Below are 22,516 nucleotides of genomic sequence, written 5' to 3'. Positions count from 1 at the left end.
CAGCTGCTTCTGTCTCCACAAGGTCTTCTCTTATCCAGGTGTCTGTGTCGATATTTCTCTCCTTTTTTTTTTTTTCAGTGCTGGCGGTTAGAACCCAGGGCCTTGAGCATGCCAGAGAATTGCTCTACTGCTAAGCCACATCCCCAGCCCTATTTTTCTCTTCTTTTAAGGACACTGGCTAATCCAGCATGACCTCATTCTAACTTCACTACATTTCCAAAGACCCTACTGTCAAATAAGGCCGTGTGCACCAGGACCAGGGGTGAGGACTTCTAACATGTCTTGTTGGAGGTTACAATTCAACCCCACAACTACCTTCACCCATGTGCAGGTCAGACATCAATAATCTACCATGGAACATTCTCTCAACAGACCACAACGCTCCAGGCTGCTGGCCTGGCCACAGCTACAAGCCGTCAGAGACGACACCCAAGGAGTGAGTCTGTAATGGTGGCAGTCAGGCACATGGTGATGAGCTTGTGGAGGAAACCAGGCTGCACCCTCCAGGCCCTACTCCACTTTATGCAATGAATTGCCTGCTGCCGGGGAGTGACCAGGACATCTCCTTGTCCCGGCAGGGACCCTGTCCACCTGGTGGCAGCAGCCTTGCACTCACCAGGGGAAGTTCCCACTCCCTCGTCAGAGCCCACAACCCTGGTACCAGCTTCACACCACACACATACTTCCCTCTCTCACCCCCTGCAAATTGGAAATAGTGATACACAGCCACCTCCCAGGGCTGTTGGGCAATTTAATTAATGTTTATAAAGCACTCTGAGGTCTTCGGATGAAAACTGCTGTGTAAGTGCAAAATTATTATTAGTTCTCAGCCTCCTGTCCCTTGACTTCTGACACGGGCCTTTGTTATTCCTGAATGGAGCTGTTTATGGGCCATCCAGCTGGCTCTGGGGGCACAGGCAAGAGCGTAACATTTGCAGAATTTTTCCCCCTTTGAAAAAAGCATTCCAGCTCTGTGGGACGTCTCAAAGCTTTCCAACGCCTGAATTTCTCTCTCCTTGTCTGTACTAAGTACTGTAATCTGCAAGAGTAGATTGTAAACAGGCTACTTTGGCAAAGAGTGTGGGGGGAAATGGTCAATTTGATGAAATAGCCCCTCTGATAATGAAGAAAAAACAATATCTCCTTCTCATGCAGAATCTAAATGAACCACTAAGTGAGGTCTGTCTCTCTGGCCCAGAGGGATACTGTACGTGTTTATGCATTGAAAGGAGAAAAGAATACAAGATTTGCTTTTAGTGCCTGAGGTTCGCCTCTTTCCTTCACCCTAACTTCTCAGGAACCATGGAAACAAATAGACCCAGCCTAGACCATGTTTTCCTGATAGTCCTTTGTTACCTAACTGTGCGCTGCCTGGAATCCCAGGGGGAGAATGAAATAAAGAAGTGGAAAAGAAAAGAGATCCCTCTGCAAGAGGAAGGCCTTCTCTCTGAAGGACAGAGTGGGGCTGTGTAGTTTATCTAGCACTGGGCAGCGAGCCTCTTCAGCAGTGTTCTCCTTTCTCCAGGACGCGCAACCCGTGGTGCAGCCGGAAGGTGTCTCTTGGTTATTAGCAGGATTTTCCAGTCACCCAACTGCTGCAAGGTTGTTTTTAAAAAATATCACTAAGGAGCAATTACATAACACGTAATCAGTGTTATGTACAATAGTACAAAGGCTCAGAACCAAGGAGAAAATTCAATATTAGTTATAGGGTTGTACCTATGTACACAAAAAATAAACCAAAGATGGTGCCTGCCACGTTTCCTAAGCCAAGTAATCACTGGTCAAATACAATACTTTCCTGGTTTGGATATGAGGTGTCCCCCAAAAGCTCACATGTGAGTTAATGCAAGAAGGTTTAGGGAGAAATGATTGGGTTATAAGAGTCTTAACCCAATCGGTGAGTAATTCCCCTGATAAGGATTAACTGAATGGTAAATGAGGTGGTAGGGCATGGCTGGAGGAGGTGGGGTACATATTGGTATCCGGCAAGTGGAGTGTCTCTCTCCTTCCTGATCACCCTGTGAGCTGCTTCCCCCTGCCACACCTGTCCGCCATGATGCTCTGCTTCACTTCAAGCCCCAAGGAATGGAGCAGCTGTCTATGGAGTGAGACCTCTGAACTGTGGACCCTCAAACAAACCGTGCCCTCCTCTAAGATGGTGCTGGTCGGGTGTTTTAGTCACAGCAGTGAAACAGCTGACTGAAAAAAATCTCCAAATTGTACTTGGGGGACATCGGGAACGTTCTTCTCCGACTGGAGAGTTGAAGAGAAGAGCCAGCCTCCCGGAGGAGCCGTCCCTGGGCCCAGCAGTGGCGGTCTCTTGGCTAGGACAGCAGGAAACACGGGGACCTTTCCTGTGGCCTAAGACTCAGTTCTGCCTGGTGGAGAGAGGTTAAGACAGAAGGGGCGGGGTCTTTCTGTTCATCCGGTCACTCTTAAGGGAAAGGAGACCTTAATAACTGTTTTTAAAGGGCTCAGGCCAACACCAAGGCTGCCAATGTCTGCTCCGCAGAGGGCGCCACAGCGGAGGAGCCAGCCCGTCGCCATCTCTTCCTCGGCGCTTCTTGGGGCTGTCAGTCTCCCCTGGGTCTTCCTCCCACCTCACCTCCTCCAGCTCTTTGTTCATCCCTTCACTTTGTTTTCCTGGTTATTTTCCCCAAATTGAATCTATTATGACAGCGTCCAGCTCAGGGTCCTCAATGCTGCCCCCCACAAACCCTCGGTGCTAAGGTGCCATCAATCAGTGCTGCTCCCTGCTGCAGCTGGACGGGGTGCCCTCTGCCTCCAGTCTCCCAGGCAGCCCCCGTCCAGCCTGCCTCCCACCTCCTGGCCCTGAAGACTCTGCCCTGGTCTCGCCTGCCGCCCTTCTCTACCCCTTCCCTTCAAAATCCTGCTTCTCCTCCACATCCAAATGCAGTCAGCTCTGCAGAGCCTTCTAAGGTATCCCCAGAAGAACGTGGCCACCCATGCCTTCTGTGAGCGTGTGTCCCCACTTCCTTTCTATACGTCTCTAATATCAAGTAAAACAATTAACCGTGCACACAGCACTGAGCTCGTTTCTCCTTACACTGATTTTAAGCTCTTTGAAAGGAAGGATGGATCCTTGCCTTTTTAAGTATGGCAGTGTCTATAAGAGCCTCTTGCCTGCAGGATATTTATATTTAAACATAGCCAATATGCTTACATTTAATTTTGCCCAACAACAACAACACACACACACACACACACACCAAAAGATCAGGTGGTGAAAATTTTAATTTCTTATATAATTTAAAGGTAAAAATTAGGAAGTAAGCACATCTTGAGAGGACAATAAAAATAATTCACTCTCCAAGAAGAGCTCGCAGATTGAATCTTACCCACCAGTTAGATCAAGTCTGGCTCAGCAAATAATCACAAAGCTAAGACGGGTGAACGCTAGTGAATTAAGCAAAGAGTTCCTAAGATTTTGAGGCCTTTGGCTATTTTTACATAGGAGCAATAAAGCATCAGACAATTATTCAGTTAATGCCACCAAATAAAGCTGCCAACGAGGAAAGACTGAATTATTCTGAGATCCTCAGAATTATCCGAGACCTCTGTTGTGGGGTCAACCCATGGCGTCGCTTGCTGTTTCTATGACCACAGGCCGAGACCCCAGCCAATAATCAGGCTGTGTTGGATTCTGGGAACGTGGCTCAGTCTTTTCTGCTAAGTGTTACTAAGAATACAAAACCCCGCAGGTTATCATTTGGAAGAATGTGAAGCAGATTTTCATGCCTGCTTGTGTGTCTTGGGAAATCCCGAGACGAAAATATTATAACTGCAGAAGGAATCCCACAGGCAAAGGAAGCCCAGAGATCAAAGCTTTCCCTGACAGGAAGACAAAGACTACATATGGTCCCCCGTCAGCCTCCACGCTCTCCCAGATCTTGACAGGATCCAATGGAGGCAGCAGAAGACCAATCCACTCTCCTTGATAAAGAAGGGCCCTCCTAGCCTCATCCCTTTCACACACATGTTCCTGCACGCACGCGTGCACACACACATTTTCTTATACCAAATACTAGGTGTGAAATATTGAAACCACCTACTCTTAAATCTTTATTTCTTGGTACTAGGGATTAAAACTGGGGTAGGGCACATTAACCACTGAGCCACAACCCCAACCCCTTTTATATTTTTTTGTTTTAATATGGGGTTTCCATGAGTTGGTTAGGGCCTTGCTAAGTTGCTGAGGCTGGTTTTGAACTTGTGATCCTCCTGCCTCAGCCTCCTGAGCCGCTAGGATCACAGGTGGCCACCACCACACCTGGCCCTACTCTTGAATCTTGATCACATTTCTACTTTAAGTCAGTCCAAACTGACCAGGGGAGGCCCTGGCCTGGGTCTGCCTTGCACCGACATGCCATGCAGTATTCAGTTCACCACTTACTGATTCTTCTGAGGACAACACGAACCACACACCAGGTCAATTTGTTCCTTTTAACAAAATGTATTTGTGGAAAATCCCCAGGTGCTGCATTTCCTTGACTCTGTCTCCTCTCTCATCCGGGCATCGTTCAGGGCTTACTATTTTGCTGGACTTTAGGCTCAGCCCTTCCGTGTTATCTCATTTAATTTTCACAAGACACTTATTAGGCAGATGCTGATCTCTTTCTAAAGATCTTCCACCTGAGGCTCTGAGAAGTAAGTCGCCTGTCCACATCAGCACAACTCCAGGTGGATAAGAGCTCTGAGTTCTGAATTACCATGCCAAGTGGCTTCCCCAGTACTTCTGGTGAAGCATTTGAGGATGGAGTTGCTGCCACTGAACAGAAACCTCCAGTTTTTACAGGTACATGTATGTATTCATCTTTGTAAAGAGACACACATCTACGACACTTTCATAACTACGACAACCACTTGTAGATTGCTTTTAACATTTGGGGGGTAAAGGACCTATTCAAAGATCTAGAGTCAAACCCCACGAAACCCAGGTTCAAGACCCCTGACTTCACACATAACCCTTCCCCTTTCTTTCCATCCCTACTCCCATGGTCATGCAGGTGGGTAAGGGATTGCATCCTAACTGGTAGCCATGCAGCTCAGGATGAGTCTGGAGACTCTTTGCCCACCTGCCGGGTGGGTGGGCCCTCCCTCCTGGCGAAGAATGCACCTGTCAACCTTTCACCTCCATAACTTCATCTTGGATTCTGGTTCTCTACCTAGTTCATGGACATCCTAGCACCCATTCCCAGGCTTCTGAGTAGTTTTAAATTTAAAAAAAGAAAAGCACTCCCTATTCACATGCAGACCTTTAATAACATGAAAGAGATGACAAAGAGGTTCAAACACTAAATCACTTTGGCACTTTCCACATTAGTGTGAGGGACACACACATTACTAAAGGAACAATGTGTCTTTGGAAAGCAAGCAGGGATGGGGCCGAGTTTGTTAAGAGAAACTCAACAGCTGCCCAAACACTGTTGGGACGTTCTGTGAACTCCCTCTGGCCAGGGCCAGAACTCCCAACGTCCACACCTTGACTGGTGGTGCACAAACAGGACGCTGAACTTGTCTCCTTACTTCCCCAAGAGGAGGAATCCGTACAGAAGGATTTGGGAATGTCCTCTCTGTAGCCTTCTGTTTGGGATGATGGAAAACGTGAGAACTTAAAGGCTTCCTCTGGCCCTCAGAACCCCACAGCCAGAGCAAGGACAATGACCCGGTGGGGGATGGAATCTACGCAGAGCTTCATGCTTTTTTGAAGCATTTCGCACACATTGTTCTAGTCAGTCCATGCAGCAGCCCGAGGAAGAAGAATCCATCAGGAACTTGCCCAAGCTCATATGGCTGGGTACTGGGATCACCGAGGCTGGAAAGCAAATGGCAGGTTGGTCCAGCATCTCCAGCAGGTCACTGAACATCTGTCCCATGGTCACCTACTCTGACTTCTCTCTCTCCACATTCAGGTTACTGGTCAGTTAGCAATTCTATTAACAAGATATTGATTTCAAAAGAAGAAAAACACAAATTCTTCTTTGACAACTATATATAGATATAAAAATAAATGTGGCACTCTTTATTGCTTCTTTATGGATGTCTTTCCAAGATGAAAAGACCCTGCTGGGGAACAATTCCTCCACCTTTTATTTCTATGTGCACATAATCCTCCTTAGTAATAGCAGAGCCTTCACACGGAGAAATTATTTGCTAGATATTTCTCACTGCTTCATAGCTTGGCCTGTGGATTTCTCCCAGATGTAAGACATGTGGGCTGCTGTTAACGGAACACAGCGAATTCAAAGAGATGTTTCCCAGATGTGGAAGAGGACACCTGTCCTCAGCAGTCTGTCACAGGGCCAGCTTTGGGCACTCAATTTTCCCAAGACCCTTTCCCACTACATCTCACCATAGCTTTTATATGACTGAAAAAGTATCCAGGAGGTTGACCAGATAGCTGCATAAAACACCAAGATGGCAGCCATGGAAAAGTAGAGATGGCCCCATGCTACATGATCATGGAATGGTTTTCGAGACTTTGCCAGCAGAAAGTGGGGTGGGATCCACTCTCAGATGTCTTCAGGCAGGTGAAGGACTTCACAGCAAGGATGCCATCTCCAGCGTGGGGCTCATTCTGCTCTGGTCCAGTGTGGCATCTGGCATGCCACCGAGTCCTCAAGATGAGCAAAGACAGCGGAGACCCTGCTCACACCACTTCTGTCTTGTGAAGAATCACTGGTCCCACGTGCTTATTTGGGGAGGCGACAGGGAGAAAAGCTCGTTCCATGCCAGGTTTAGAAAAATCTGGAAAAATACTCTGTAGTCGTGCAAACTTCTGAAAAAGAGTGAAACAAAAGAAACAAGTCAAGAAGCGAACAGCTGGGGAGATGCTGCCGTTGTCAACTCTATTCAAATGCCATTCCCTCAGCACTGGCTGGACAACCCATGCAGGAAGCCCTCTCCATGCTGGTCACCTCACTCCCTGTGCCAGGCACTTGGGCAACTTCGCTGCTGCTTCCAAACGCCAGCCAGAGATGGGCTGACTAGGGATCGCAGCCCTTTCAAGTCTCTAATGTGAGAGATCTGCATGGAGAGTTGGTGTGGAGGGAAGGGGTCGCTCATTTTACACATAGACCGACTGGTAATTCTAACTATCTTCTTATGTGCAAATAACCCTGACCACCCAAATGGAAGCTCCTTGGGGCAGGAACAATGTTTGACACCTTTGTAAACCCCAAAGAGTTCCTGGCATAGAACCTTGTGTACAGTAGGATCTCATGAGAGTCTTTTGTTGTTGATGTTGTTGTTTTGCAAACATACGCTCCCTATTTAAAAATATGGGGGGGGGGCTGAGAGTCCACTCAGTGATACAGGGCTTGCCCAGAATGCACAAGGCCCTGGGTTTGATTCCTGACACTGTAAAGCACAAGAACAAAACAAAACAAAAACCCGTTTCACCTTAAGAATTTTTGTTTATATTCATCAATAGAAATCACTGAGAAACTGATGCATCCAGAAAAATCCTGGTCCGTTATGTAATGACTCAGTACCAAACCATGAGTATCATGAAATTATAGTCCCTCATGTTTTGCTGTGGTTAAGATTTTGTTTTTGTTTTTTTTAAAGTTTCTGATTCCCATACAATAACTGTACCTATCTGTGGGGTGCAATGGGGTGTTTGTTGATTGGCTAATACCTAAAAATAGAAATCAGAGATGAGTGCAGAGCCAGAGAGTGCATACAAGGTACAGTGGGTGACAAGAACCAGCTCTGGGGCAGCTCCTGCGTAATTCTGTCCTGCCCCCAGCTAGACTGCCCTTCCTGGTGGGAAAGATCTCTTTCCAGTGGGTCAGGGCCACAGCTGGCCCTGCTCCCCAACAACCACGGTCAGCCCAGGTGAGCAGCCGTGCAGAAAGAGGCTAGGGGTGGGGTAAGCTGGAGTCTGTGACCAGCAGCTCAAGGTCACGACCAGGATGCCCAAGTATTGCCACACCAGAGGACTTCCTGTGTGCCCCCATGTTCTCAGGTTAATTCTCAAGGAGGGAGTGAAAATACCAAATACATAGAGGAAGAGTCCCCAAGAGAAAACCAATCAGGGCAAGCGAGGGGACGGGTCCACCCGGAGTGCTGGGCTTGCTCCCTCCTCGCCCAAGAACAGGCCTCTGCCCGGGATGTGGTCACAAGGCAATTTTACCACCCTGACTAGGAGGCGCCAGGGAGTGAGCAGGTTCTGCTGGTATTTCTCAAACTTCCTCCGTGTGCTTTCCAGAGTTCCCTGGGTGTGGCCACGTGACCCAAACAAGGTGGACGTCCAGGGGCCTCCGTAAGTCCGGGGTTCAGAGAAGGATCTGGCTCCCCATTATTGAGTGAGTCACACTATCCACAAAACATCCCAGGATTGGTGGCCCCGGGGATGTCTTCATGGTCAGCGATGAGGACACAGATACTCACGCAAGTGAAGATGATGAGTGTCAAATAGAAAATGACCAGAGAGAGGAGGAGGACGATCTCAGCTCTGTATTTATGAAAAGTTGCTTCCTTAGGCTCCTTAGGGCATCCTTAAAAATAAATCAAAAAATAAGAAGGAATAAGTGGAGCCATTCCAACAGGACTTTTCTACCACGATAAAAAGCTGAGGATGCTTCCTTCTCCCTTCCTCACCCCAGCTCTCCCAGCCCAACCCTTGCTGTCAGGAAAAACCAGAGTAATGGTTGTGGCAATGCAGCGCTCACAGCCACCCTGAGCCACCTGCAGGTGACAGGCTGTGCGGACAGGGTGCCCACCGTCTGCAGGGCCCATCTGAGTATTCCCATGCTACACATAAAGCAGCCGGGGCTCAGGACTGAAGCAAGTCCGCTCCGGGTTTATCCTGCCTGCACTCCAGAGGTGGGGCCAGGCCTGGCTCTTGTCTTCACATCAGAGAAACCACCCTACGTGTGTGACTCCATCAGCAACCTTAGCTTCTTCAGGTCAGGTAGATGGCTAAGCGTCCCCACTGCAGGGGGACTGGGAACTATGCAATGAGGTGGGCGAGCTGCCCTGCTATTGCCCAGGTGAACACATTTTGGTAGAACTGAGCTCTCCCACCAAGCCGGGCAGAAAAGGTGGAGAGAAGGGCTCCCTCGCGATGGTGAAGCCAAGGCTGCAGCTTGGAGGAGGCCAAGGACTGAGGCTGAGGCCCTGCCCTAGAGCAGCCAGGAGGGGCAGGCTCCTCCCCCCAGGCACAATAGCCAATGTGCCAAGCAGGAAAGCAAGTCTGGCACGAGCTGCTCAGGGGTGGCTGCTGAGACAAGCTACTTAGAATCCCAGCAGGAGCGGGCACTTTGTGGATGTCCAGGGAGGCCTCCCCTGAGGCCCAGAATTTGAAATTGGATTCAAACTGCAGGCAGTCGTCTGGGGATGGCTTCCCACAGGTGTCTGCAACTCAGTAAAGAGGTTGAGAGCCATCGTCCTCATTGGTGCCCAACACAGATCAGGCTACCCCAGGCAGTGCCGTAAGCATTTTAAAGCGATGTCTCATTTAACCTTAGCAACAAGCCTATGTCCTAGACGTCATTGTCCCCATTTTGGAGATGAGAGAACTAAGGCTTTGTGTAAAGGAAGGCCACAGGCTAGTGAGCTTCAGAGGTAACAGCTGAACCAGATCTGAATGATTCCAGTCTGACCCCTTAACTCCTAGGCAGCACTCCCTCGGGAGGGAGCAGTGGAGGAAATGTGCTGCCCTCTGTTCAGCCCCTCTCCACTCTGGCAGGCCACGCTACCCGTCTCTGCTCTCCCCTGCAAGATTGCTTTCCCTGTGAATAATATTAATTGAGATCCTACTGTATGCGGGGCCAAAGCAAGCTCTCTTAGGGGAGACAGGCAGTAAACCAAACCATACACAGCATGTTGGGTGTAAAAACCAACCAGAATACTGGCTGGAGACAGAGAAGTGTGTAAGAGTTGTGTGTGTGTGCATGCTCGCGGGTACGACAAGGGAGAAAGTGCAACCATTGCCCCTTTAGACAGCACTGTGTTCTTGCGAGCGTAGGAGTACTGTCTGGACTCCGATGGCTTTCAGATAACTGACATAAGCTACTGTACACAATCAGGGACTCTAGGACACGCTTATCATTTCCGGCCTTAACCCCCTTACAAGTGCTAGGCAGAAGTCACTGTGTCGATTAAGGCACATTCCTGCGTGGAATTCAGCCACCAGCCCCAGATGAGATCAGAGCCACAGAGCTAGACTCTGAAAGAGAGGATCGACTTCCGGACCCACAGAAAGGGCATGCATGCGTTTTGCAGGAGGTAAACAAGTCCAGCAGGTCACCTCACCTGTCACTTTCAAAATCACGGTGGCGCTGACGTTTCTCTGTCCTCCCAGCTCCTGCAGAGTGCACCTGTATGTCCCCGAGTTGCATGTGGCAGTGTTTTTGATCTTCAGGGAATAGGGACTGTCCACGGGAGCCTCGGAAGAGTCGTTCTGTCCCCTCTGACCATGGTGCGGGTCCTCCTGGAGCGTGTCCTGCGTCTCCTCACCGCCCTGAGGGAGCTGTGGAGAAACCACGACATCGCATCACACTCTATCATCCAAACCTGCGAGCTCTGGAGCCCGCATTGAGGTTTCCCATCTTGTTTTCATAAAACTCATCCAAAACTCATGTTTCTAAAGCAAGAAAGATATGTTGCTTTTTTCGTACGTGTGAATTCTGGGGGAGGAGGAAAGAGCTGATAAAAACCTACGAGGGCTCTATTTTCCTTGGAATAAGATCAGGTCTGCATTTTATGATTTCAGCACCAGGATCCCAACTTCCACCCTATGGAAGGGAGAGTGTCACTGGGGATGGTGGTGACAGGTCGGACATGACTCACTTTGGATTCAATTTTGCTGCTGTTGGTTCTACAGGAAATGTTCTCTCGTTTTCTGCAGAAACCAACTCGCCCCCAGATGGGTTCTTGGTTTTGGATCCCAGCCTTTTATTTGGAAAAGTCCCCAAGTCTCTTAAGAGCAAAATCAGACAACTGCAAACAGGGTGCAGGGAAACAAGGCCGCCCGTCAACAGCCGCCTCCCGGGGCCGTTCTCCACCCGGGGGAGGACGACAGGTGGACAGAGTGCCGCAGAGATGGCACGGTCAGTTCCTCAGGTGGTCACGGGAAGCCACATGTGGAAGGGCAGTCACAGCACGACAGACCAGAAAAGGAATCTGGCTGTTTTTTCTCTTCCTAAATTATCCCTGTGACTCGACTGGTAGGTGTTGCCAGCGTGTCCTACTTCAAAGATGTGACACGCGGCCCATTCGCTGTCCTACCCAGACATCATTTCATTCGCCAGTTGCTACATCCCTGAAATTTTAACGCTTCTAGGATGGATTTGCACCGACAGTGAGGCAAACTGTTATTTCGAGTCTTGGGGACAGTGCTTCAATGGGAGCATCCCCGAGCAACCCCCGCGTGCCCTTCGCTGCTTGGCTGGGGACCTGTGGGGTCCCTGGATTAAATGGCATCCCTTACCTGTCCCTAGCATTGCAACAGCACCCAGGAGCTGCCTTAGGGAAAGAGACAAATTACCAAGTCTCACTACCACTGTCCTCGCCAGCACCTGGGGGCGGTCAACCTCCTGTTTCGGGAGCATTCTTTCTGCAGTGCTGCTGCTTCTAGAAGGGACTCAGGGCAAGGAAACAGATGACCAAGGTATTAGGGGAGCAGCCTGTGAAGGAAACTTGATACCCGCGCCTGCGTGCGCACATACACATGCACACCCTGTTCCTGCTTGGCTTATTAAGTTAGAGACTGCACAGCAGGTCACCCACAGCTCAGGTACCAACCTTTGGTGCCGGCTGCCATTGGGTAGAGTGGACTACAGAGACATCTGGTGGCAGATTTATCACTCACTCCCAGAACCAGGCTGAGACAAATGGCCCTGCCCAGGGTGAGTCTGTGGACATAAATCCCATTTCTTGATGTTTTTTCTTGTGCTTAAAGGCTCCTTCCTAAATAATCAAGAAAAAGAACCAGGCCTTTGGATGTTCAAAAATAAGGTCGTAAAAGGAAAGGTGGCCAGGGAAGCTGGGAAGGCTGAAGAGCATCCAGATGATGCTAGAACATGCTGGAATTAACACAAGGTTTCCAAGTCCAACTGGACCACAGAGTCAGGGACCTGGCTAGTCAACAACCCTCCTCTCCCCTCTGCTGCCCAGCAAAGCAGCTTCCTCCTACCAGGGTGGCCATGAAAAACCATCTGTGCCCGGCTGCCCTCAAGGCCAGTCTGAACTCATTGAGCCACCCCAGACTGCACCCTCACAGGGACACAGCATCCTGCTTCTCATTTGGAGTGACCATTTGGAGATGAACTACCTCTGGTCTTCTCCTGGGGACTTCCTCTCCCATCCAGGGACCCCCTCCCTCAACTCAGAAAGCACCCCCTCCCCCAGCCCCCAAGTCAAGATCAAAACCCACAAAGCTCCTTGCAGCTGGTGGAAGCGTGAACAGTGGTCCCTATTTACATAAAGAGGCCCCACCATTGAGCCAGGTGTGGGAACCCCCTGCAGTAGCCTCCTACCAACTGCAGAGGAGAATTCACTCTAAAAATGGGCGGCAGCATCAACAAAATGTCGTCAATAGTAAGATTTGATGGTAAGATTTCCAGGTGCCTCTGGCAAAGCCTATAGTTATGTTCAAACGGCAACACAAAGGCAGGGTGACACCACAAGGAGGACAAAAAGAAGAACGCTCCTCAGCATGTTCATAGCCAGCACTCTTGCACTTTGGAGCCATAATTACAATAAGAGCTACCTGAACCCAAGCACACGAGAGGCTGAAGTTGGTCTGATAACTGAGATGGCTACTATGTGACTAACAGGCAGGTAGTGTATACAGCATGGATACGCTGAACAAGGGGATGATTCATGTCCTGGATGGGACAAAGTACAAAAGTGTGAGATGCCATCACACGACTTAGAGCAGGGAGCAATTTAAAACCTAAGAATTGTTTATTTCTGGAATGTTTGATTTAATGTTTTCAGACCACAGTTGACGATGGGAAACTGAAATAGAAAAAAAGTGATATTGTGGATAAGGAGGTACTCATATACAGCAACAGGACCTTCTGCAAAGTCATACAATGCACCTGGAGATATTTCACAGCCTTCCCTCTAGTTCAAAGTTCTAAGTATGTCTATGTCTATTTCCCCTTCCTTTTGCCATTTGAAGATATTCCTTCTCCTGGGACTCCGCCTGAGGAATCAAGGACTTGCCCACGCTGCAGAAGGAGAGTAGCTTTTATGTTATTGTTCCACACTCCAAGCAAACAGGGCAGCAGGGTTACCGTGGAAGTTCTTACGAAAAACTTGAAATGATTCTCTACAGACATGTGTCCAAGCACACGTGGCTCTTCCTTGTCTGAAGAGTTAGCTGGGGCGAAAGCAGACTGAGGACGGAAGGAGAAATTCCAGAGGGAGGAGAGCAGAGGAACAGCAAATGGATCCTCAACTTTGCTTTGTTTTATGAGTTCTTATAAACACTGGAGCTGGCTCCAAAGCAACCACTGGCAAGAAACACTCTTTAAACATTCCAAATCTCAAAGTGTTTCACTGCTTCTCTGCAAAAGCATTTAGGAAATAGTAATTTATAACAAAAGGAACCCTCAGATTCATTCACAGCCAAGCATAATTGATGGCAACTATTTAATGCACATTTCACAATGCTAATATTGTAGCAAGCGTGCTCAAGCACAACACAATTTGGACAAATTAATTCCTCAAAACATTCATTCCAACAATGTTTTAAGAAATCCACACTCTGTGCATTATTTTGATGCTGACAAATTTTTTTGGTACTGAATTAAATAAGAGCAAAATATGGACTATCTCTTTTACAGCAAGCCTCAGGACTTTGATTTGTCCAGGTCCCCACTTTGACTGAATAACCTAAATACCATACCTTTTTATGCAAGAGAGATTTGAACTTAAGGAAACCACAAGCCCTAAATTAAAATAAACTCTCTTTAATTTGCTGAATACTATGTCAAGCAAATACACATACTGATTTTAAGGGCATGTGAATTAAGTCTTTTGTGTGTGTGTGACGGATAAATCTGAATTAGAACAAAAACTAAAATACATGCATATGGCTAGACTCGAACCAGCATTTCAGCCCAAAACTATTGTAACAAATGCCCTGTTACAAAAGTTTACATAATTTTATCCAAATACATGCTCACGTCCTAGAGATTTCCATATTTCAATGGACCAGAGGGCAAGAGTTCCATTCCAATAGCAATGAAAGGGATTGATCCTAAACCAAAATCCAACTTTATCATTCATTAGCTCTTAACAATGTGATAGAGGGCTGCAGTTGTGGAGCACCTTGCCTAAAACGTGGGAGGCACTAGGTTCGATCTTCAGCAGCCCATTATAAAAACAAATAAAATAAAGGTATTGTGTCCATCTATAAAAAAAAATTAAAATGTAATAGAAGCCTAACAGAAAAGGAAGAGATTTTTTTTGAGGGGGAATATATGTGTGTACATACGTACATACATATACACACAAATAAATATTTCATCTACTTGATCAAACATATTTAAACGTAGAGACTAAGCATTTAAAGGTGACATTAAATTAATTTGCTATATTCCAACCACATTGGAGCAGCTTTTTTTTTAATTGCATTTCGTGTGCACTAACATTCATGTACCTTGGTTTCTAACTCAATTAAAGTGCCAATATAATCCCCATTCATCACAGAAACAGCTTTTTATAACGTGCAAAAGAGTTTGGCTCGGAGGTTGATGTCATAATGAGGGGAGAATGTATGAGCATTAACATCGTTTTTTTCTAAGTGTAGTTTTATTAGAAAAATGATTTTCCACTTTGAAATTTACTGGGTCTAACAGACAAGAGCTGGATTTATGGCTGTTAACGAGAGTTACGAGCACAGCAGAGGCGGCATAATTAAAAGCACAGTCCTTGGAGTTGAGACAGAACTGGAAGCACACCCCACGCCTGCCACAGCTCCTTCTGCTCTGGGCCAAGGGACCACACAACTCCCAGGCTGGTTTGCTCCGCTGGGACCAGGGGAGACTGCGGCTCACAGCGGGGATGAACATATTGATGAGGATGCATCCAACCCTAAGAATGGTACCAATCTCACGGCAAGCCCTAAAAATGCTACTGCTCTCTTAGCCAAGGTGTCATTCAGAAGACTCAATAGGTCCTTGCACACAGGATGGATTCAAAAAGTAGTTTCTGCAAAAATTAGCGAATTTCAGAAATCATGAGACAGTTTCAAGAGCGCTGGCTTTGGAATCCAAAGGCCTGAAGTCAAGCCCCAGCTTCCCCGCCGGTGAGCAGGGTCATGTTCAGTAAATCCCTTCACCTCGGAGTTTCATTTCCTTATCTGGACGGGCGTCATTAGAAGAATCAAAGGAGAAAACACGCAAAAGCACTGCTTAACTGGTAGCGTCGGTAAGAGACATGTCATCACTGAGTTCCCCATGCCACCCACACGGCTGTCATTCCTGGCAGACATCTCCTGTATCCACTTGGCTGTCCTAGAAGTCCCAATCTTTGTCTCAGGGGAAATTTTTTGTCCACTCATCACGTCTTTCCAAAATACTCAACACATCCTGGATTTCCTAATACACCCACCTAAAAATGCAGCAGAAACCTTTGAAGTGGGACTTGAAGGCCACCCTGCACCACGCCTCACTCAGGACAATCATCCTTCTTCCCTCGGCACCCTGGGGGCCAGGGGCATCACGACCAGCTCCGGTCCATGTCCTGTACAGAGCTCCACACGTGGTTTTAGAGGAGACACACTTCACTCAGGTCTGACATCCCAGAGGCTGGTTCTGATGGGCACATGTCCCCATCAGAGCCACCGGAGAACAGTCTGACATTTGTTGACCCGGCAGGACAGAGGCGCGGTCCTTGCCTTGACCCAAGTCTGCAGTTACCAGCTACTGTTCATAGCCACGTGGAGGCTGGCAGGGAAACCAATGGGGAGGGAGAAGAGTTGAGAGATGGGAAGCCACCAAGCTCTGGGGAGGTTTATTTGCTCGGTGGCTTAAAATAACAGAAAGGTCTCCTCTCACAGGTCAGGAAGGCAGAAGTCCAAACCCAAGGTGTCAAATTTATTTCCAAATAAAGTCACAATTACAAGTACCCAGGGTTAGGACTCCAGCGGTATCTTTCGGAGAAACTCAGCACAACCCCTAACACCACCTGTCGCTGAAATGGGAACTATATGTTGTTTTTTCAGTTTTTTTTCCATAGCAATCATACATTAGCCCATATAGGTCCTTTGCTTTAAAATAGTTCTGATTGGATTTATAATCCCTGATGACTGAGAGTTCTCACTGATGGGGGCACCCTGTGTCACCCCATGAGTGTGACACACAGGAAGCTGTCTCCTTGTGGCTCCAGCTTCCAAAAAAGGTTACAATGCCAATCCTGCTTTGTCCCTTGGGCCACCTGCTCCTTAAGGAATGAGACCTCAGGTCCCAGTTGGACTCAGAACTTCTGTTCTCCAGACTGACCCAGAAGGGCTGGCCCTGGGCGATTTTGAACTGTTTATTCCAACTAACATCCTTCTTGCCGCCAAAGGTTTTCCCCATCAGGACCCATGGTCCTAGACAGCCACCAGCTCTTAAAATGGAGCTCCTCTTAGGAGACCTGGGACAGCAGAGTAGTTGGTGCTCCAAGAAAAAGTCAAGTGACAGTAACAAGCCTGGGGGTCCCAGGTGTGTGCTGGTTCCGCAAGGCACACACGGGACCTTTACCCAGGGGCAAACCCAACAGTGTCAATGAGACTTAGGGAAGTGTCTTGATCTAGCTCTGGACTGCGCTCAGGGCTGTTTATAGAAAATACAGGATTAGTGCAGAAGTGTCCAGGAAGGGGCCATGGAACGGTTTCAGACGGAGGAACCCACCTTTGAGGTAATGGATCTGTTTTTAGTCCTGCCCTACATAAAACCTTCCCCTACGTCACTGTCACCTCTTGCAAACTTCCCCCTTTTTGTGTGGTGACAGAACCAAGAACGTAACTGGGACAATCCAGTCCTCATGTGATTTAGGTTCCTCCTTATATTCATGGAAAACAAGCGGGGTTTGGTTTTTCTGTTTCACCCTTGGCTCCCCGGCTACTTTCCTACCCTCTTTTAAGCTGAAAGATTTTAGCTATTTGACTCAGAACTACCGCCATCCAAAGGACCGCCATTCTCAAAGGACCTGGTTAGACTCCCTCCACCGGCTTTGAGGCAGCCTCTGTAGATCCGCACAGATAGGACCAGTGACAAAGAAAAGCCCAAGACAGAAGGGACGTACCAAGGCGTATCTGAGCCTGAATTTGAATTAACCTGAATGGAACGTCACGGCATTGACCAAACGGAGCTGCCCCTGAGACTCCTGCTGGGTGAACTCTATCCTGCCCACTGCCCTGAGAAATACGCGTTTCTTCAAATAGAGTTTGCCTCGAATCATTCTCTTCACTTAAAATCCTTCAATGGCTTCTTACTGCTGAGAGGAGAAAGTTCAAGGCACTATATAGTTGGTCATTCAAGGTCCCTCACAATCTGTCCCCAGCCTACTTTGTAACCTGATGTCTCAGCCATCAGCTGTGTCATTCTCCCTTCTAGATCACCAGGGACCCCACTGGGCTCCAAAAGACCGCATGCATTCCCATGTCCATGCCTTTGTTCAAGACGCTCCTCTGGCACAATTCTGCCACTCTTGGGGTGGCCAATGCCAGCCCCAGGACTTGGCACACATGGGGGACCTACAAAGATTTGCTAAATAATAAAAGTATACATATGAGAGAAACAAATTTATGTCTTTCATAGTCTGACCTAAGACAGAACCCTTACGAGTGATTCCATCAGGCCGAGAGCCCAGGCACCCATGGGGATGGCCTGATTTTCTGTGATTCGAGTGCATACATTGTTTACACACTTCAGTTTTCCTTCAGTTTCGACCTCTATTTGATGTCAAAACATAGTCTTTAGTCCAGTTTTGACAGATGGTATTCTAAAATGAAGAAGTGCACTAAGTGGCATGTGTTGGCTCCTCTGCGGGTCCATCAGAGTCAGTGGCTGATGACATCGGCCCCAACTGTTCCTCAACTCCAGCCCCTCCTACAGCAATCGCCGTCCTCAGCACCCGCGCCCTATAGGTCATTATCACACAAGATGGTCGAGACAGAAAATCTAAGTCCACTCAACAGGAGTTCATCGACATACAGGGAAGATAGCTTCCTAACGAGTCAAGGACAAGAGAGATCTGCATGGTGACTGTCGCTGAAGTGGCTTCACGCAAGCCATTAACCCGCTGCCCAACGGTTCCCTTAACATGAATGTCAGAAATAGAGCACTCCCCGGGTGGGTGCATGGTCTTCCGCAGCGGGATTCTTCCAGATCTGCTGAAGTTCAAGCCTGACCTATTCTCTGAAATCACAGTCTTGCTTCCCCTTGTGACACATGACTGTCCTCACCCCCGCAGCATCTCCCAGGGACGACACTGAATATCCTCTTTCACTTTGTATCATTACAGGTCCTCAGGGCTCCTCGGCGTGACATGAGATGGCACTGCACCTCCCCCTAAGTGCACGTTCATTAGTATTAGCAGAGGATTTCGACCGTGCCCAAAGCCCCCGTCCAGCACCGTCCTCTCTCTCCAAGGAGTACAGCTTCGTTAGGGAAGCCAGGGCCTATGCCCCCCAGCATGGAGCACGGGCACAGCCTTCCCATGAAGGGTCTTCCTCCCGCAAACACAGTGCGGCGCTATGCCCTCTTATTCCAGAATTCAAACAAAGAGCGATGGATCAAACTCTATTTGCATATGTTCTCAAAATACCTCCCCATAGAACCATAATCTAGTAGAACTTTAAAGGCTAAATTGAACTACGATCCCTGTGGATATAATTTATTAATTTTTCTAATTCTTCTCAATCACCCATACTGCTTTCTAAGATACATGAAAGGAAGGGATGATCCCCTTTGGGGATCCCAGAGAGGAGGCCTGCAGCCCACAGGAAGGAAGACCGAGCTAACAGGAGCTGGGCTAACGTTGTCCACCTTGGGCTTCGCCTCTGGCCTCCTGTGTGTGTCTGTACTGACCTCTCTCATTGCATCTCGGAAACAGAGAATAAAAGAATAAAACAGGCGCTGTTCTTTCCCAACTCATCCTAATGTTACAAACACTAATTGGATACCGTCTGCTTGGAGTTTTGGGTAAAAGGCAAATGATCAAAAAAAAAAAAAAAAAAAAAAACCCAAAAAACAAAAGCAGATGGTTTACATGGGTCCTTTGTTAACCACAAGTCATCAGTGCCAACTGGACAGTGACAGGATGCTCTCTGGTGCCTGAGGACAGAGGAGTGAATGGAATTTTAAATTATGAGTCATTACAGCCATCACTGTGATCTGCAGAAAGCCTGTAAGAATGTGATGGAATCTGGCAGACAGTTGTAGGGGGGGGCCTGCTGCACCTGCCCCACCCACAGCCCACTCCCAGGTCAGAAGTTGGGACAGCGAGGTGGAGGGAAGCCACAGGAGCTCAGCCGGGCCTGGCTCCAGGGCTACCCTCCCCACTTTATAGGTACCCCTCCCCTTCACTGAAACACTTTACCAGAAAGCTGTAGAAAAGCAACAAGATGCCTAATCTTGTGTAAAATGAAGTCTTTCAGTATTTCACCATCAGCCTGGTTTCCAGAATGCTCTATCCATTTCTATTGTACAAGTGCAATCAATGCAAAAGGGTTGAAAAATAACAAATAGCCACACAATACGCTCAGGCCTGCGGAAAAAGCACTTGAGGAATAACACATCACTTCCAAGGCTCCTGATTAGTTCATTGGCACAACATGGCTCTTCCAGCCACAGTTTAGGGCTCAAAAATAACCATGATGTGCTTCTTCAGTGAACCTATTCCATGGGCCAAGGGGAGGGGAAAACCCAGAATGCCTAGAGACTACTGCTTTTCTTTTCTTTTTTTTTTTTTTTTGGACAGAGTTTTGAGAGACTTTCAGGCTAAATCTTGCAAGAACTGTGTCCAATACATATAGAGTTACATCATCAGCTGACATCCAAGAAGTCAAAGGTTAATTGCTATGGTTTACTGAACCATTCCCAACGACCCTGAGCAAGAAGATTTAACTTGACAACTGTTTGAACTCCACAGTCTGAAATTTCATCTACTCGGCTCACGAGTACTTTTTAATTACTCCCCTGGGGATATTAATAATGTTTTCTTTTTTTAATTACTCTCTGGAAGATATAGTGGTTTCATGTTTTCCTCCTTCTTTGAGATGACTAAGTCCAGGCCTGGTTAGCCCCAGGGCATTTTTATTTTCTTTACCTTAAGTAATTAAGGTAGAAGACAGAGCTATCAGGGCCGACTTCTGACAGCCCAGGATCTGGACTCAGAATGCTTTGTTCAAATCAACTCCACCACTGCGCAAGCAGTGTGACAGTGTGATAGTGAGCAAGTCATTTCCGTCCCCTGGGCTCGGCTGCCTCACCTGTACTGTGCGCCTGTAGGAGTGGTAATAGTACTGACCTCCTAAGTCTGTATTGGAGGGATGGGAATGGACAACATGTACCTCAGAGCCTGGCATATGGCCAGCACTCAAATAATAGTTTCTATAGCGTTTTTTTTTTTTCATTGCCATTTTTTTGACTATGCAGACAATTTTGGAATTGTGCTCTCTGATCTCACAGTGCACGGTACCGTGCCCCAGGAGGCAGCACCAACTCCGCTGGGCTCCGCCAGCCTGAGTTCACTGAGCACCTTTGCACTTAACAGGGCAAATGCTGGGTACGGCACAGAATGCACAAAAGCTTTGGTGTAGTGTTGTCCCCGGGGAACTGACAATCTAGACAGGAGAGAACATGGCGCGTGCACGCGCACACACACACACACACACACACACACACACACACCTCCTGTGCTGCCTTGCATCATTTAATGGCCAGTCTCATGTATAGGTTCTCATAGTACCTTTTACGGTGGGCCAAGGAAGGCCCTGCATTTTGTGGAAAACAACAAACACACAGAGATTTCTTCCCAAGGTAAGACAGCAAATCAGAGAGAGCCAGAGAGCTTGCTGGGATATCACATTCATTTGGCTTAAAATGGAGGCACTATGGTGGCAGACACCCCACTTCAGGAAGGGGAGCAAAGGACCAGCACGATGAAACGGCATCTGCTGGGCTTTCAAAAGCCACGGGAATGGCGTCTTAGAATCTGAGAATGTTCTAGTTGAAAGAAAACCTTTTAAAAGCCTCCCACAACTCAATTCTCTCACAGTGGGCAGCCACACGTTCTTAGCATGCGGGTGCTGGCTCCCGCACCCTGGCACATGCCCTCCTGGCTTGGCTGGCTCCCAGCTGCAGAAAGGCTGGGGAAGGAGGCTGAGGATATCCCAGAAAGGGGGTGACCACCAATGCCACACACAGCCCATGAAACAGCTAAGTCACTTCTGACTGTCTGAGTCCTTCTTGTCAAACCGCCCCTCCTCCTCCCGTGTCTGTGGTCATCACAGTCACAAGACACACGAAACCAGGACTCTGGGGACATTGCTCCTGTCTAATGCCCAAACCCAGGCCCTTGTTGCTTCCTTCGTGTACCGGCCACAACCACAGGTGGCCCCAGAATCCAGGCCCAATGAGAGGTTCCCTGCCCTTCCAAAATGTCTCACTGGGATGAGCCACCTGGGCCACGTTTAGGGGCAGACAGAGGGTTGAGGTCTTGGGGGAACCAAACCTAAGTCTGCCTTGGACCCGGATGCGGCTGAGGCTGGAGGAGGACGGGAGGGCGTGTCCGAAGGACAGGGTCCTCCAGGTGCAGCCTCCGGAGACGCCCCGACTCCCCCAGGGGGTAGCCAGCCCACCCGCCTGCACCCCGGGCTGCGGCACGGGCGCTTACCTTGGCCCAGGAGACCGCGTAGGAGACCTGCGGGTCCCAGGGGGCGGTGCAGGGCAGGTCCACAGTCTGGGAACACGCCACCTTCACCTCCCGCGTCGCGGGCGCCAGGCTGCAGGCTGCAAGAGAGAGAGAGAGCCGTGAGCCGGCGACGAGAGCGGGTGTCGCGAGGAGGCAGGGGGACGCGCTCGGGCCCTACCGCAGCTCAGGAGCAGGAGCTGGAGGCCGCGCGACATGGCTGGAGCGCTGCGCCGCCGCCTCGGGTGCCGGCCAGTGGCGCGCTCGCGCCGCGCCGCCTCTTGTACCCCGCGCCCCGGGGACTTCCCTGCGCGCTGGCCCCGGGGAATCCCCCGCGGGCGGCGGAAGCGGGCGGCGCGCCCTGCCTGGCCCCCGGTGGCCGGGGCGCCCCCGTCCGAGCCCCAGTCCCCGCCCCCCCAGCGCCCAGAGCTAGCGTCGCCGAGGCGGCTGGGCTGCGGCGGCGACAACAATCCCCGCGGAACGCCCCGCGCTTGCGGCTTTGCAAACCGCGCTACACGCGTGACAGGCGTTGACCCTCAAAACGAAGCCGGGTTCAGGCCTTGAAGCTGGTTATGCCCATTTTACGGAGGCGAAACCAGATTCAGAGAGGGTGGGCAGCTGCCCGCAAGGC

General features: G+C 49.0%; 1 protein-coding gene across 1 annotated transcript; it reads right to left on the bottom strand.

The window, feature by feature from the left end:
* Window positions 1–5,352: 5,352 nt before the first annotated feature.
* Window positions 5,353–22,128, bottom strand: Cd83 (CD83 molecule). The gene is made up of 5 exons (XM_076857913.1): window positions 22,067–22,128; window positions 21,871–21,986; window positions 10,285–10,501; window positions 8,419–8,525; window positions 5,353–6,802 (listed from the first exon to the last, which is right to left on the bottom strand). Exons 1-5 carry the CDS (start codon window positions 22,101–22,103, stop codon window positions 6,674–6,676), a joined length of 606 nt encoding a protein of 201 aa, XP_076714028.1. The 5' UTR covers window positions 22,104–22,128; the 3' UTR covers window positions 5,353–6,673.
* Between the last annotated feature and the right edge of the window lie 388 nt (window positions 22,129–22,516).

The sequence above is a fragment of the Callospermophilus lateralis genome, chromosome 6 (genome assembly GCF_048772815.1).
Source record: "Callospermophilus lateralis isolate mCalLat2 chromosome 6, mCalLat2.hap1, whole genome shotgun sequence".
In the NCBI taxonomy this organism is placed as follows: Eukaryota; Metazoa; Chordata; class Mammalia; order Rodentia; family Sciuridae; genus Callospermophilus; species Callospermophilus lateralis.
This window is presented reverse-complemented; position numbering and strand designations above follow the sequence as displayed.